Source organism: Propithecus coquereli, unplaced genomic scaffold (genome assembly GCF_000956105.1).
Source record: "Propithecus coquereli isolate 6110/MARCELLA unplaced genomic scaffold, Pcoq_1.0 Scaffold87, whole genome shotgun sequence".
Classification (NCBI taxonomy): Eukaryota; Metazoa; Chordata; class Mammalia; order Primates; family Indriidae; genus Propithecus; species Propithecus coquereli.
In genome coordinates this window covers 5,591,192-5,605,980 of record NW_012154951.1, presented here as the reverse complement: position 1 = coordinate 5,605,980, position 14,789 = coordinate 5,591,192, and the positions used below count along the sequence as shown (strand labels likewise).

At 34.0% G+C, this 14,789-nt stretch overlaps 1 protein-coding gene across 2 annotated transcripts in view; it reads right to left on the bottom strand.

Annotated features, from left to right (window-relative positions):
* The window catches only part of TBC1D19 (TBC1 domain family, member 19), a 128,314-nt gene that overhangs the window by 75,067 nt on the left and 38,458 nt on the right, over positions 1-14,789 (bottom strand). For both annotated transcript variants that reach the window (XM_012664191.1, XM_012664193.1), the window contains 4 exons: positions 12,908-12,982; positions 11,674-11,737; positions 10,631-10,677; positions 6,850-6,960 (listed from right to left, as the gene is read on the bottom strand). In XM_012664191.1, the coding sequence (XP_012519645.1) occupies positions 6,850-6,960; positions 10,631-10,677; positions 11,674-11,737; positions 12,908-12,982 (297 nt within the window). The remainder of the gene's footprint in view (positions 1-6,849; positions 6,961-10,630; positions 10,678-11,673; positions 11,738-12,907; positions 12,983-14,789) is intronic.

Genomic DNA, 14,789 nt, shown 5'->3' with positions numbered 1-14,789 from the left:
ACACACACACACACACACACACACACACACACACACAGAGTATATATAGCACTTATCAATTTTACCTTCTAAAATCACTGTCTAAAATTACCAACATAATCCTGTATCTGTGCTTTCTATGGTACTACACGTCACTCAGCTCTTAATCAACTAAACACTGCAAATATCCAAAACAACTTAAATTAATTTTTAAGTAAAATTGGACTATCAAGTGCTCTGCTAAAATAAGGATAAATTGGATTTATTCTCCAGACTTCCTCTATTTATCTAGTAACGTCTAGGGAAAATAATCATGTTTGTCTGGTATTTTTTAAATATATAAAAACCTCATATTATTCACATTATTTTTATGCCCAAAGTAATTAAATATTTTTATTAATATTTGCCTCAGTATTTTGTTACTAATTCTAATTGCTAAAACCATACTTCCTTCTCCTTAAAAAAATGGAATTAGTTTTAATCTTTCCTAATTATTTATTATTTAAGTTAGTTATTAATGACCCTCACAAGATAGTCAGTCTAATGAATACATATATACATTTAATTTTTGTGTTGATGTTAAATAATTATATTTCAATTGTTAACTAAACTTGATTTTTATCTGCACTAGAAAAAAAGCACTGCATCTTATGTTACCAACTTTTAATGACTACAGAAGTATAAATTGAAAGTTATCATTCCATTTTTAACCACTGTCTTTCATTTATTTTAAGACACTCTTCCTTCATTGAAATCATTAGATTGTTAATGATAATGTAGTTCATTGTTTTAATAACCTTGATATTCATAATACAACAGGCACTTAGGTCCAAAAAACACTTCAATATCAGGTTCTGTAATCAAAATGGAGAGTTTTACTTATGGTAAGATATGTTAAGGAGTATAAACAGAACTCTGAACACCCATTTTCTACATTACTGCTCTGGACTATCTTCTACTCAACATCAGCAGATGTGGGCCTTAATCTCGGATTTCCTTCAAATCTCTGCCCAAGTATCATGCCTTCTGGGAAGTATTCCTTGATATTCCAGGCTGAAAGAAGTAACTTTCTATGCACATACATTACCCTTAACAACCTCTATCCATGCACACAGTCACCTCATACTGAAATTATCTTTTTATTGTTCATCTCTCCCCACTAACCTGCAGTTATTAGAAGACAAGGATTGTCTCTTACACACATTTGCACCTCCCCAACCCCTGTACTTAGCATAGTGCCTGACACAGCAGAGGGGTTCGATGAACACCGAACCACACTACTGGGCTCTAATCTCAATCTGCTCCCTCCACATGACTGAATTAATAAACAAGAATTAGTCACAACTTCACTTGAGAATTAATAAATCTCAGTTTTAAGAAATTTCCCTTTAATATGTATGAATCTACATAACATTGTACCTAGGTTTAAGGACTACCCATTACAGAATAACAGAACTCACTGAGCCTCACCAAGTTCAATACTCATACAGACAGACCAGGGTCACAGATAAACTGTGCATCCTGGAGTTGAATCATTATATCACCAGGACACATGATACAGAGAAGGCAGTGACAACTCCCCCAATGACTGCAGAAGAGGACTAACCATACTCTTAGCACATATAGCCACAATTTCTTGAAAATTAGCCATGGGCTTTTGGTTCTCCAATAGCCTTAAAGCTCTAATACATTCACATTGGCTTAGGTCCCTTTAGACAGACAGAACACACACTAGTCCTGCTCACACATATGCTGAATCTTTTCCTAAATTATCCTTTCCCTACTTCTTTACCTAGCAAACTCCTTTAAAACCTAGTTCAAATAGAAGTACATCTGAGAGGACTTCCCACTACTAGAAGAATCTGCCACTCCCCTTCTGTACAACCACAGCACTTTCTACAAACTTCTACTAACAGGACTTCTAATACTTTTTTAAAATCAATTTTTATCAAAGTTGTAGTAGTAATGGTTAATAGTGAGATACTGCTTACTATCTACATGCTTTATATATTGTATTAGTTTCCTACAGCTGCCAAAAAAAAAAACAGTACCACAAACTGGGTGGCTTCAAACAATAGGAATTTATTCTCTTACTTCTGAAGGTTAGATGTCCAAAATCAAGGTGACAGCAAGACATGCTTTCTCTTGAATGCTGTAGGGACAATCTGTTCCATGTTGATCTCTTAGCTTCTGGTGTTGCCAGCAATCCTTGGTGATCGTTGGCTTGTTAGATGCATCACTGCAATCTCTGCCTCAACGGACATACGGATTCTCCTGTGTATCTCTCTTCTGTGTCTCTTCTCCTCTTCTTATAAAGACACCAGTCATATTAGATTTAGGGCCCTCCCTACTTCAGTAAGACCTCATCTTAACTTAACTACACCTGCAAAGACCCTATTTCCAAAGACAATCACATTCATAGGTACTGGAGATTAGGATTTCAACATATCTTCTGGGTAGACATAATTCAATGAGTACCACATATCTTATTTGATCTACATAACATTGCTGTAAGATATTATTATCCCTACTTCGTAGATGAGAAAACTAAGGCTTAAAGAAGACTGATAACTTGCCCAATGTCACACAGCCAGTAAGTGGCAGAGGCAGAATTTAAACCCAGGCTGGTTGGCTTCAGAGTATATCCCTAACCATTATATGATACTACTTCTACCTACAGCAAATAGTCTGAGAAACCAAATCAGCTAAAAAAACTTTTAACAACAAAATAAAAGTTCCCTATCTTATACACTCCTCCCTAACACACACTCAAACATATAATCATAATTGGCCCTCTACCCAGGAACAATCACTTTAACTTTTTTATCTCTTTTTTCCAAGTGTATATTGCTATTTTTAATTCACCCATTTCAGATATCATCTATTGATTTTTTATGGTAAATGAGGATTTTAGCTTATGTACATTCTCTTACCTTCCTTCCATGATCTCAATATAATTATATATAAATTCTTAATTAAATCCATACTAAGAGTTTGCATTATTGTGGCTTTGTAAATATTATTCACCAGTGAGCCACGTGGTATTTATACATATATTCCTTTCTTATCCTTTTTTTCGTACCATAATTAAATCATTTTTTCACTTATATAATTTTCTCTAATCATTTACCTCCTCTTCCTATGTCCTTTAACAACTCTGAAAAGACCCTTCTCCAAATAATTTGCATGTGGTTAAGCCTGTGAGATCATATACATTTTGGTATTTTCTTGCAGGCATTCCTCCTGGAACCTTCCAACCTTCTTCTCCAATCTGGGATTGCTGTGCTCTAGTGCTTTGTCCTGGAACTTCTCTTCACTGTCATTTCTGGAAATTCTCCCGGTCTTTGGTTGGAATCCTGTTTCCTGGGTTCCATATTTTGCTTTTTGTTTATGACCTTGTTTGAAATATTTCTACCAACAGTTCTCTGAACAACAGTAAATATTTTAGATCACATACATCAGAAAATGTCTACTCCACCTTCACATTTGATTGACTGTTGGTTACATATAGAATTCTAGCCTTGAAATCATTCAGATTTGTAAAGGCATTACTTCAAAATCATTTTGCTTCCAGTCTTACTACTGAGAGTCAGATGACACTCTGATTCCTGACACCCTGTATATACCTTGCTTTTCTTTTATAAAAAGTTTTTAGTTTTATCATTTTTAAGTGCATTGGTATGGATCTTTCATTCCATGGCATTGGGTACTTGCTGGGGCTTTTCATATTGGAGATCCATGACTTTCAGTTCTTGGAAATTTAATAATTATATTTTCTCTGTTTTCTGTTTCTGGTACTCTTACTGATCAGATGTTAGTCTTCCTGGATTGATCTAATTTAAAAAATCTTTTCCCTCCTATTTTTCATCTCTCTGGCTTTTTGCTCTATCTTCTGATAAAGAATTCCTCAGCTTTGTTTTCAACTCTTCTACTGATATATTTTTTTTGCATACCATATTCTTGATCCAAAAACCCCTTTTTCATTCTCTAAAGTTTTGTTATTTTAATGAAATTCTGTTCTTGTTTCATGAGTAATATCTTCTCTTATATTTCTGAGGATATTAATAGTTTCTTTAAAGTCTTCTTTTGGAAAGACATGGTTAATGTGCCCAGGGAAGACAACCTGGGGTTTACCTTCTCCCAGCACTGTTGCCCTAAAAATGTACTGGATCACAAAAAATGCTAAGAGGAATGCCAGCTATATTACTAAGCAATGTTATTTACAAAAAAATATGACTTTTGATTAGTAAATTACATCTGAAATAGAGAACTGTGAATGGACTATAAACTGATTGGAATACACAAGCCTTAGCCATCTTGTGTGGTGTTTTTTGATAGGTCTTAGAAGATATGCTCACATGTATTACAAGAAATGGCTTCTATTGTGTATGAGACTTCCCCATTGTGTTATGCCTATGTGACCTTGTCACTTCCATTTGTATGCATTCCTTGTGATGTTTGTGAAGTAGCATCTGGATGGCTGTAAGAACTCCTAGTGATCCTCTACCTAATAATGGCATGCTGGTAGACTGACATGCTGTTTTATGTCCTGTATCAGTCTACAAATCTAAGTGAACCTAGTGTCAGGTTGTGTTCCATTGTATCTTGTGAGGTGAATGTAAATCCAAACCAGAAACACCTATTAGTGGTTATTTTCTAAATTGGCTATTTCTTCTTGTTTTTGTTTGTTTGTTTGTTTGGGGGTGGGGTTTGCTTTAGTTTTGGTCTCTGCCTTTCATATTGGAAGAGTTCAAATTTCTGGGGATCCTAGGGTGGTCATTCATGTTTAGGAATGAGGCAATAAAAACCTGACTGGAAGCTCTGTCTGCAAGGATTGGGCATAGAGTATGGTGGACTTCCCTGTGAGGCAATTTCATAGCCAGCCAGCTATCTTTTTTGCAAGGGTTCTCCAAATCCCTATTAGTCTTTTCACTGGCATTCTAGAGTTGGTGGAGAGTAAGGAGGAGAGGGTAGAGGCTGGGGAAAGCACAGTGGTGGTGGTGGGATAAGAGTAGGAGTCTCACTATTCAGCAGACTTTCACTGAATCTCTCTGTTTTCAATACCTCATACCTGCTCTATGTCTGAGGTCTCTGAGTGCACAGCTTCTCTGACTCTGTATTTCTAGTGAATATACATCTGGTCTCCGGTGGGGGAGGAGTCATCACAGTGTGCAAGGCAATGGGAATCTGGGGGTCTAACTCCTCCTGATACAGACTTCCCCATAAGCTCCATTTTCAGCCTGTGTCTCACCACGGCCTTCTGTGACATGCAATGTCTCCAATTCTAAGCATTTCTAATGTTCTATGTAGAAAATCATCTTGCTTCTTGTATCTGTCAGTGTCTAGTCAGGAAATAGAAACCATGTCCAGAAATGTGAACAGGGAAAAATAGAAGCAAACATAGAAAGCATCTATGATTTCTAGGCTAAAAGAGATTGGACAAAGAAACTAAGAACTCAGGAAACGGTCTCTCAGCCCTTAAGGCTGAGATTCAAACCTCTATGGAAAGGCCAGGCCCACACCTGTAATCCCGTCACTTTGGGAGGCTGAGGCGGGAGGATCGCTTGAGGCCAGGTGTTTGAGAACAGCCTGAGCAAGAGCAAGATGCCATCTCTACAAAAAATAGAAAAATTAGTGGGGCATGGGGGCACACAACTCTAGTCCCAGCTACTTGGAAGGCTGAGGCAGAAGGATCGCTAGAGCCCAGGAGTTTAAGGTTACAGTGAGCTATGATGATGCCACTGCACTCTAGCCCCCTAGAGACAGAGCAAGACCCTGTCTCAAACAGAACAAAACAAAACAAAAAACCTCTATGGATAAGTAGTGGCTGCACAGAAACATGTAGACAAAGGGTAGTGAAAAACTTGTCAAAAGAAGCAGGCTATAGCTGGGCTGCTGAGGACTGCTGAGGTGAGTGTTACTGAGCCTCCTGCATGCTGATCTACTGCTTCCTACACACAGAAACCAGGAAGTGAAGCCCCTTCTTCCTGCTATGGCCTTCCAGAACCTTCTATTGATAAACCTAACATCAAGCCAGCTGGCAAAGGAGAAATGTTTTTAAGTCCAGCTCTAGTTTTATATAATAAAGAAAGAGCGAGAAAAGGAGGATTTGGAACTAAAAGATAATTAATTAATTATTGGCACACTTCTCATCCATACTTCCCATCTTCTAGAGGTATTTAGGTTTGACCTTCTCCCCTGTTTAAATCATTTATCACAGCTCTCTATCTTAACACAGTAAAGCTCAGAGTTATAAGTTGCTTCCTGGTTTCACCAAAGACAATATTTACATTTCTGTGCTTTTTACTGTTTTAGGGTCACATTAAAAAGAAAAAGGAGTGATAATTTCTTAACTCCGCCATTAAGAAATCTCCCCACCTTTCATTTTAAAACTGACTTCCTCACCAAAATGTGATGATCTCCAGAACAAACAGAGCCTCTAATTCATTCTTATTTTCCCCATCTTCCTCAGTGACTAACCATGTTATGAGCTCCATAAAAGTTGGTTGAATTAAATAAAATGTACTTTCTTAAAAATAATTTTATAAAACTCACAACTTATTTCAATCAGTCTTATAGCCATACAACAGGCACCTCAATCCCAACATGCTATCTCATAAATCTATGCTGTTTATTAAAATGGGGAATAAACAAAAGCATTTATAGGTCAACACAAGCTCATTTTTAGTTCTATTAGCAAAAAAACTTGTTCTCTATAGATACGTATTTGAAATGAAAAATAAATGTCACTTTATTAATTTATGTAATTAGTAGATTACCCTATTGCTTTAGATACATGCTGTACTAAAACATTTTTCTAATGGCTATCTTCTAAAATATGTTAATTTATTTTAAAATGTCTATACTTACCAATTCAGGGATGTCTTTTACTTTCAGAGGAACTTGGATTAAACCCAAATGAGTCCTGAAACTAAGAGAATCACCATTTTCATAATTTGGGTTGCGAAGATTAATTAATACCTTTAAAAACAAATCCAACAAAACTTATTAGTTTCCTTATAGAATGTTTACACTTACCAAATTAGCAGTGATTTCTTGGTGTATCATCACAAAATTAATAATTATTTGGGGTTATGCATATACTTTAATTACATTCTAAAATAGTATAAAATTGTATTTAAATGTTAAAATATAATACCATAAACATGCTTTTAATTACGATGGTTTTAACATTCCAACTAATGCTCTACCAGATAAAACTCTATTAAGAATTTAGTTAGAAATAAAGTTTTTTGATGGTTAGAAAAAATAAAACTTTCTTGATTATATTATTTTATAAGAGAGGGTAATAGAAAAAATTGCTTAATTGTAATATTTATTAGGAAAAATTTTATAACCAACTCTAACACATTTAAAAAACAGAAATTGACAAGGGTTTTAGAAAGATGGCAGAGTAACACTGCAGGGCATCTCCTCCAAACCAAATTCACAAAGAAAAAATATTCAGATGCAGAACTAACAAAAAAGACCATTTATGTCATTTTTAAAAATAAGTAGATAAAAAATAACTTAGATATTTTATATCATTTAATGTGGAAATCTCACATCTATATGTATGAATATAGAATATAATTCTAAAAAACTAATTAAATGTGTTTGCAAAGATAGTGCAGAAAGAATGTTAATGAAGTACTACTTATAATGAAACAACTGAAATATCTCATTAGAGGGAATTACTTAAATTATGGCTATTTGATATAATAAAATATAGTTATAACAGGCCTCAATACAGGTAATGATATGAAAAATGTTCCTAATATATTATTAGTTTAAAAAGGATAGTAATGATAGTAGTTATTGCTGTGTGATGATATTGTGGGTAATTTTATTTTTAATTTTATTCTCAAGCATGTTTTCTTAATTTTCTAACTGTGTATTTTTTCTGGAAAAAATAAAAAGAACTTAAAAATATTTTTAATTGAAACTCTGGAGGGAAAGAAACTATCAAGAATCCAGTGGAGGAGATTATAATGACAGAAACACTATCATATCTGATGAAAGTATTAATCAACTGATAACTAGTGGCAGATAAAATGGAATGTTCTATAATACCAAAAGAGTTTCCTAAAATTGCAAACACTATATTGAAACTAAAAACATCAATGGTATTGGTTTTAAAAAATAAAATATTTAGCAAAGAATCAACAATGATAAATGTAGACTAATATAGAACAATACAATTTTAGCCTAATTACATAAATAAGGGATCATACTGCATGGGAAACTCACAAACATAGAAAGTGGAAAAAAGAGAAGAAATTGTAAATACATGGGTGACAGAAAAGAGAAAATATTAGAAATGTAGAAACTATAACTGAGGAAATAATTATAGAAAATGTTCTTAAATTAAAGGAGAAAATCTCAGAGTGAGTAAGAAAAGCATCAATTCAGCAACTGTCCTCAAGGAAACAGATTATTATGAGCTACTAAAGAGAAAACATAAAAATTAATGAAATTTCAGCCCTTAAGTGCTAGTAAAGGGAAGCGTTTGGGAGAAACTTTTAATAACCTAAGAAAAATAAAGCCAATATCATAAAGGTAGTTTCTTACTAATGACTATTTAAAAGGAAATTATTTACAAATCCAAAAGTCCTGAAATATGATAATTTCTATCAAAATTTTACTCTGGCAAAATTGGTATCAGAGACAACAGGTTCAAAAAACAGACAATGATAAAAATGTGAAACATTCATTCATTCATTTACTATTCATTCTATAAATACTTATTGAGCAGCTGTGTGCTAAGCACTGTTTCACCTGTTGGAGACAGAGCAGTTAAGGTTAGGATTAATTTACAACTGGTTCACGGTAGTAGCAATATGCTTATCTCCAGGGATACCTGGAAGTCTGCTAGTGATCCTTGGCCAAGATGCGCTGACATGTACTAACTAGTCATTTATGATGTGCTATTTAATGTCCAAAACTCCCCTGGAGGCATTCCATATAGGTTTGTTTACACTGTTGATTGAAAAATGTACACATTGGTGGTCTGCATCTGATTTAACCAGTGGGAGTATAAAAGACCCCTCAAAAAACTTGTGTCTTGGTTCCCTAGACCAAGATATCTTACATTATCTTGATGGTTTGTAACTCAAAAATGAAGCACATCCCGTGCAACTGAGAAAGGGCCCAAGGAGCTCTGCTGGAAGTACAGATCTCTGTGTGCCTGCATCTACTTCTTTCTCTTGCTGAAAGAAAGCCTTATGTGGATGTACCCTGTGAAGTCTTGTGAGTGTTGTCAGTTATCTGACTCTGTAATAGTTGCAGCAGTGAACAAAACAGAATGAAAAACTCCTGCCCCTGCGCACATTCCACTGTAATGAAAGAAAGCAGGAATAAGCAAAATGAATTAATAGTACAGTAAATATGTAATATAAATGCTGTGGAGAAAAACAAAGGTGAAAAGGGGTATAAGGAGTTCCAAGCAGGAGGACCAGGAAAGGCTTTGCTGAGAAGGTGACATTTAAGCAAAGACATGAGGAGTGAGGGAATGTGTAGGCAGATATGTGGGTAAAAATCATTGCAAGCAGAGAAAACAAAGAGCAAAAGCCCTCTAGCTGGGAGAAAGCCAGGGGAAAGCAAGGAGGCTAATGGGACTGGAGTAGGACAAATCAGGAAGAAAAATAATGGTGAACTCAGAGAAATAAAGCAGTATCAAGTCAAATGGTGTGTTTTAGGCCACTGTCATGACTTTGACTTTTAAGTATTATAGAATGATATGGTAAGCCACTGGATACCAGAAGAGTGGCTTATCCTGATTTGCATTTAAAAGCCTCCCTCTGGAAGCTGTGCTCAAAACAGATTCTAGATGGGCAAAAGTACAAGTAGGAAGACCAGTAAGGAGGCTAGTCTAAACAAGAGATGATGGTAGCTTGGACACAGCAGTGGTGGTGATAAAAAGTGGATGGATTCTGGATATATTTTGAAGGTAAAGCTGACAGGATTATATGCAAGGTCCAAGACAAAGAGTGGAATCAAAAATAGGTGAATTAAAATAGAGTTCCAAGTGCCTACTGAAGAGTTCTACTTGAATGTTTGATACGCCTCTCAAACCTGACTAAGCTCACCACCTTTGCTAATAGACCTGTTCCTCCTCCTGTATTCTCTATCTCAAGGGCAAGTAACCTCTGCCCAAACACCCAGTCTAAATACTTGAAGGCTATCATTATCTTCTTTTTCTCATAGTCCCTATATCTAATCAGTTCCCAAATCCTATTTAAAAATCTCCCTCAAATCTGTCAAATTCTTTCCATTTCCAGCGCTGTCCTCTTAGTTCAGACCCTCATCATGTGTTGCCTGAACTACTGGGGGCGGGGCAGGGGGCGGAGAATGAAAAAGAAAAAGATTTCCTGAATATGTGCTAGGCAGCAGGCATGATTTACAGTCACCATTTTTTAATCAAAATCTTCCCAATTGATTTACCTGACCCTAAACTTTCCATATTCCAATATAGTTTTCAAGGGCAATTTCCAAATACAGATCTGATCGTGTCATTCCACTGCTTCAAAAGCTCTAGGGCTTTTTACATGGTGACCTCTCTGGATGGAGATATTCTTGCATCATCATTTCTTTCACATTGTTTCTTCATTAATATTAATACATGTATATTTATTTATCCAATAGAACCTACCTCAAGAAAATCCTTAGGTGCATAAACAGGTCTGAAAAGGCTTAAATCTATAAGACAGATTAAAACATAATTTCAGTTAATAACATTATATGAAGTCTTATTAATAATAAATGTTACTAACTCTTTCATATGTTGCCATCCAGATAGAGTAATTCAAACATTGCTGAGTATTGATTATTTGTCATACATTATGTTAAATATTGGGACCATAAAAATGAAAAGACAGTCTCTCCCCTTAACATACTAGATGACATATTCTAGAAGAAATTGTGAGTATCTTATTCATAAAGTGTAGTAAGTTATTTATAACTGAATTGACCAATGTCAATGTAATGTAAAGGTTCTACATGAGAATTCTCAAAGTACTTAGAATATGAACAATGCATTCTTAGTGAATTGCTCTTGTATTAAACTATTCTCCCTTTTGAACTCCAATAACCCACTGCTTCCTCTATTATGGCACTTATTTCCTGACTAGTCCCTCACACATTTTTTTAAGCAGTAGTGAAGGAGAGGACGAGAGGGGTTATGTACATGTCTATCTATATAATCATAGGCATCTAGCATAGTAAATGAAATATAGTAGTTACTCGTAATATATTTATAAATTGACTAGATTTTAAATATTAAAATGAACCAAAATAAATTTTTTTAAAGTCTTGAAACTTATTTTTCACTTTTTAACCTATTTTTAACAATTCAATGTAAATAAGCTTGTAAAATATTTACCTTAATTAGTAAGAGTCTCAAAAATCCACTGAATAAATTTAATTTACTCTTTTATAAAAATGTTCTAAAATTCTGCTTTAGAGAGGGATAAAATAATCTAAATATTCTCAAAATAACAGAGAACACAGGCCAAAATCAGGAATCCTTAAACTGCAAAGTAGAAGGTTAAGCAAACAAAACAGATGATAGAAAATTAGTGCAGAGAGAAAGTTGCTATCCTTCCAAAAGAATTGTAAATTATGTTACTTTGGATTCGTAGGTAAGACAGCAATTCTTTTTTCACTATTACATTTTGAAAAAAGTTCTTCACATACCTGGTTCGTCGGTTCCCATTTCATTCCATTTATTAAGAAGTTCTTTCTGGTCTCCAGCTGGCCTCTAAAAAAGGTAATTTTAAAATGGGTTTCATTTTTTGAAGTTTAGCAATGCAGCTAAAAAACAAGAATCAATAACTTATTTAAAAGTTTAAATAAAATGCCATTTAAGGAAAAATAATTTCACTAAACATGGTGAACATTTTTGGGGAATTACACTTAAATTATTATTATTTAACTATTACATTATATCTAGTCTCAATGGCTCAGTTAGAATATGGTGCTAATAAGTCCAAGAAAAAAAAGTACATGATCTGTACTGGCCAGTAAATGTCACAAAGAAAAACTGCTCCTCAGCCACATACTACATCTCTTACCCCATCCAGCAATCTCAAAAATGCATCACAAGGGGGACTGGCCAAGAGAGTGTGACTGTGAGTCAGTAGCATCATCTTCCCATGTGAAAGACAGGATATCACACAATACTACATATTTTGACAGTTTTTCACATAAATTTATCCTTTTTTTACACCATCCTTTTGGTGGCTTCAGTGATTTGTCCTTGGATATTATCCAAAGTATATCCACACAATCCTGTCCGACAGCAAAGAATAAATAGCAGATGGGGAGAATAAAGTGAAAGAAAACTGGTTCTTCACTACTTGTGAGCAGCTATAAAAAATCCAGAACATTCCTCAACTGGTTTTTCTTTCCTTTCCCGTCTCTCCCTCTCAATGCCCAGAGTGACAGATAAATATTGAGTATTAGTTCTAAATAGAATTCCAGCTCCACAGAGATGATAAATTATTCTTTTTGTTCTCTATGTTAATACTAAAAGATGGTGCCATATTGCCTATTACAAGATCATAGTATGCCTGAATGCCATCTCTGATTTAGGGAATATGGCTATTGTGCTAATTAGACAAAAAGGAGACTAAATGTAATTAAAATCTTTAAAGTGTACTCATAATATTTACAGCCAAATGTCTAAATTTATACTATAGATTCTATATTTCTATTTTCAAAGATATAGTTTGTTGCAATAATCATTACAGCATACGTGATAGAAATCTATGTAGAATACACCCACGTAATTGGCCTTTTACAGATTTTTATTTTAAAACAAGGTTGATATACTAGTTTAAAAAATGTGGCTAACACTTATATAACTGCATGATACTTTCTAGTACTTGATTCACAATAATATACTTAAACAGAAAGATGTTAAAAATACCTTTCGTGCCAATGGGATACTCAGTTCAGTGCACATACTATTTAAACTCTTCAAAATTCTTTTTTCCCAACTTCCCTGAAACGTAAGGAACAATCTATTACTGTTTCTGGTTAATAATACTGAAACTAATAAAAAATACTAAAGATATTATTATGAGTTATACAGAAATGGTAAAGCTGATTGAGATTGGTTATCCTTATTCATTTGTTCACTCAACAAATATTGATTATTGCCTACTATGCGCCAGATACTATCCTTAGTGCTGTAAAGTAGGCAATGAATAACAGAAAGTCTCAGTCCTCAAAGAACTGACATTTCAGTTGAGGATGGGAATGAGGATAGATAAAAGAAATAAGCCAACAAGACCTTCTCCCACATACCACAGTACCATTATCACACTTAAGAAAATTAATAATATTTTATAATATCATATAATATTTAGTCCATATTCAAAATTTTCCAGTTGTCCCCTAAGTATCTTTTATAGTGTTTCTTTTTAAAATCCAGGATCCATTTGAAATTCATGCATTACATTACATTTGGTTGTTATGTCTCTCTCAGTGTAATTTAATCTAGAGTCTCTTTGTTTTTTTCTTTTTCATTATACTGACTTTTTTGAAGAGTCCAGGCCAGGTATCTTTTAGAATGTGTCACAATCTGGATTTGTCCTACTATTTTTCACAGTATTGATTACCTTCTTCTTTATCCCCTCTATTTCTTATAAACTGGAAATTAAAAATTAATTTTGACAGTTATAGATTTGATTATCCATATATAACATATTTTAATATACTATTCTTTTTAATGTCAGGCTAAAATGCCATATAATTTTTTTTTTTTTTTTTTTGGTCTTTCTAGTAAGGTATGCCTCCAGGCCACTTCCAGCTAACTGAAACCAAAATAAAATAATGCCAAAGTTACAAAATTCAGACCTAATGAGGAGAAGAGAGAACTATATATTACATTACCCATAAAGGACAGTTAAAATCAATTAATGAAAGTGGAATAATAACAACAGTTCCCTTATATGGATGTTATAAAGATTAAAGATGTTAATGCATGTAAACTGCTTCAAACAGAAGCATAATAGGATAATAATAATCCTTCAATAACTAATGGCTTTTACTATAGCTATCATTATTCATAGCTTCTTCTTTAACACACATATTTAAATATATTACTCTCTTTACATAACTGGAATATGCTCTCCATACTCTACTCCCACCCTCAACATTCTTATTCCTACTTTATCTAAATAAATCTTACTCACCTTTTAAAATGTCAGCTTAAATATCCCTTCCCCTCCATTAAATATTCTCTTACCTGGTCCCCCACCCCAGATAGCATTAGGTGCCTTTGCTTATGGGTTTTCATAGCACCCTGTCCTTCACCTATCATGGCACATATCATCACACTTTGTCTAGACATAATAGATGCTCAATAATTGAACAGACTTCTACTCTAAGTAATGTTGCAAGTATTTTTAAAAATTTTAATACAATGGCCTAAGCAATGAATAAACAAAAAAATTCATCTCTAGGAGAAATACAGAGCTGTGTAAAATGTATAAGGTTTAATTTACTAAATATACAGAAATAGATTTTCAAGAATAAACGAATACTCTCAATAAATTACATGAAATAGCCCCAAAACTAACTCCATTTACTGGCTTATTTTCAATTATCTTCTTTTACTATAAATAGATCCAAGATTTATTTGGTACCTTTTATTTGGGGAGCTTGTTAATGATCAAACATTAATCGTAACAATACAACCTATCTTTCACCCCCGACGTCCTTATGCCTATTTTATTTGGATAAATCTTATTTATGTTTCAGACCTTAGTTTAAACATCATTTCTTCTTTTTTTTTTTTTTTTTTT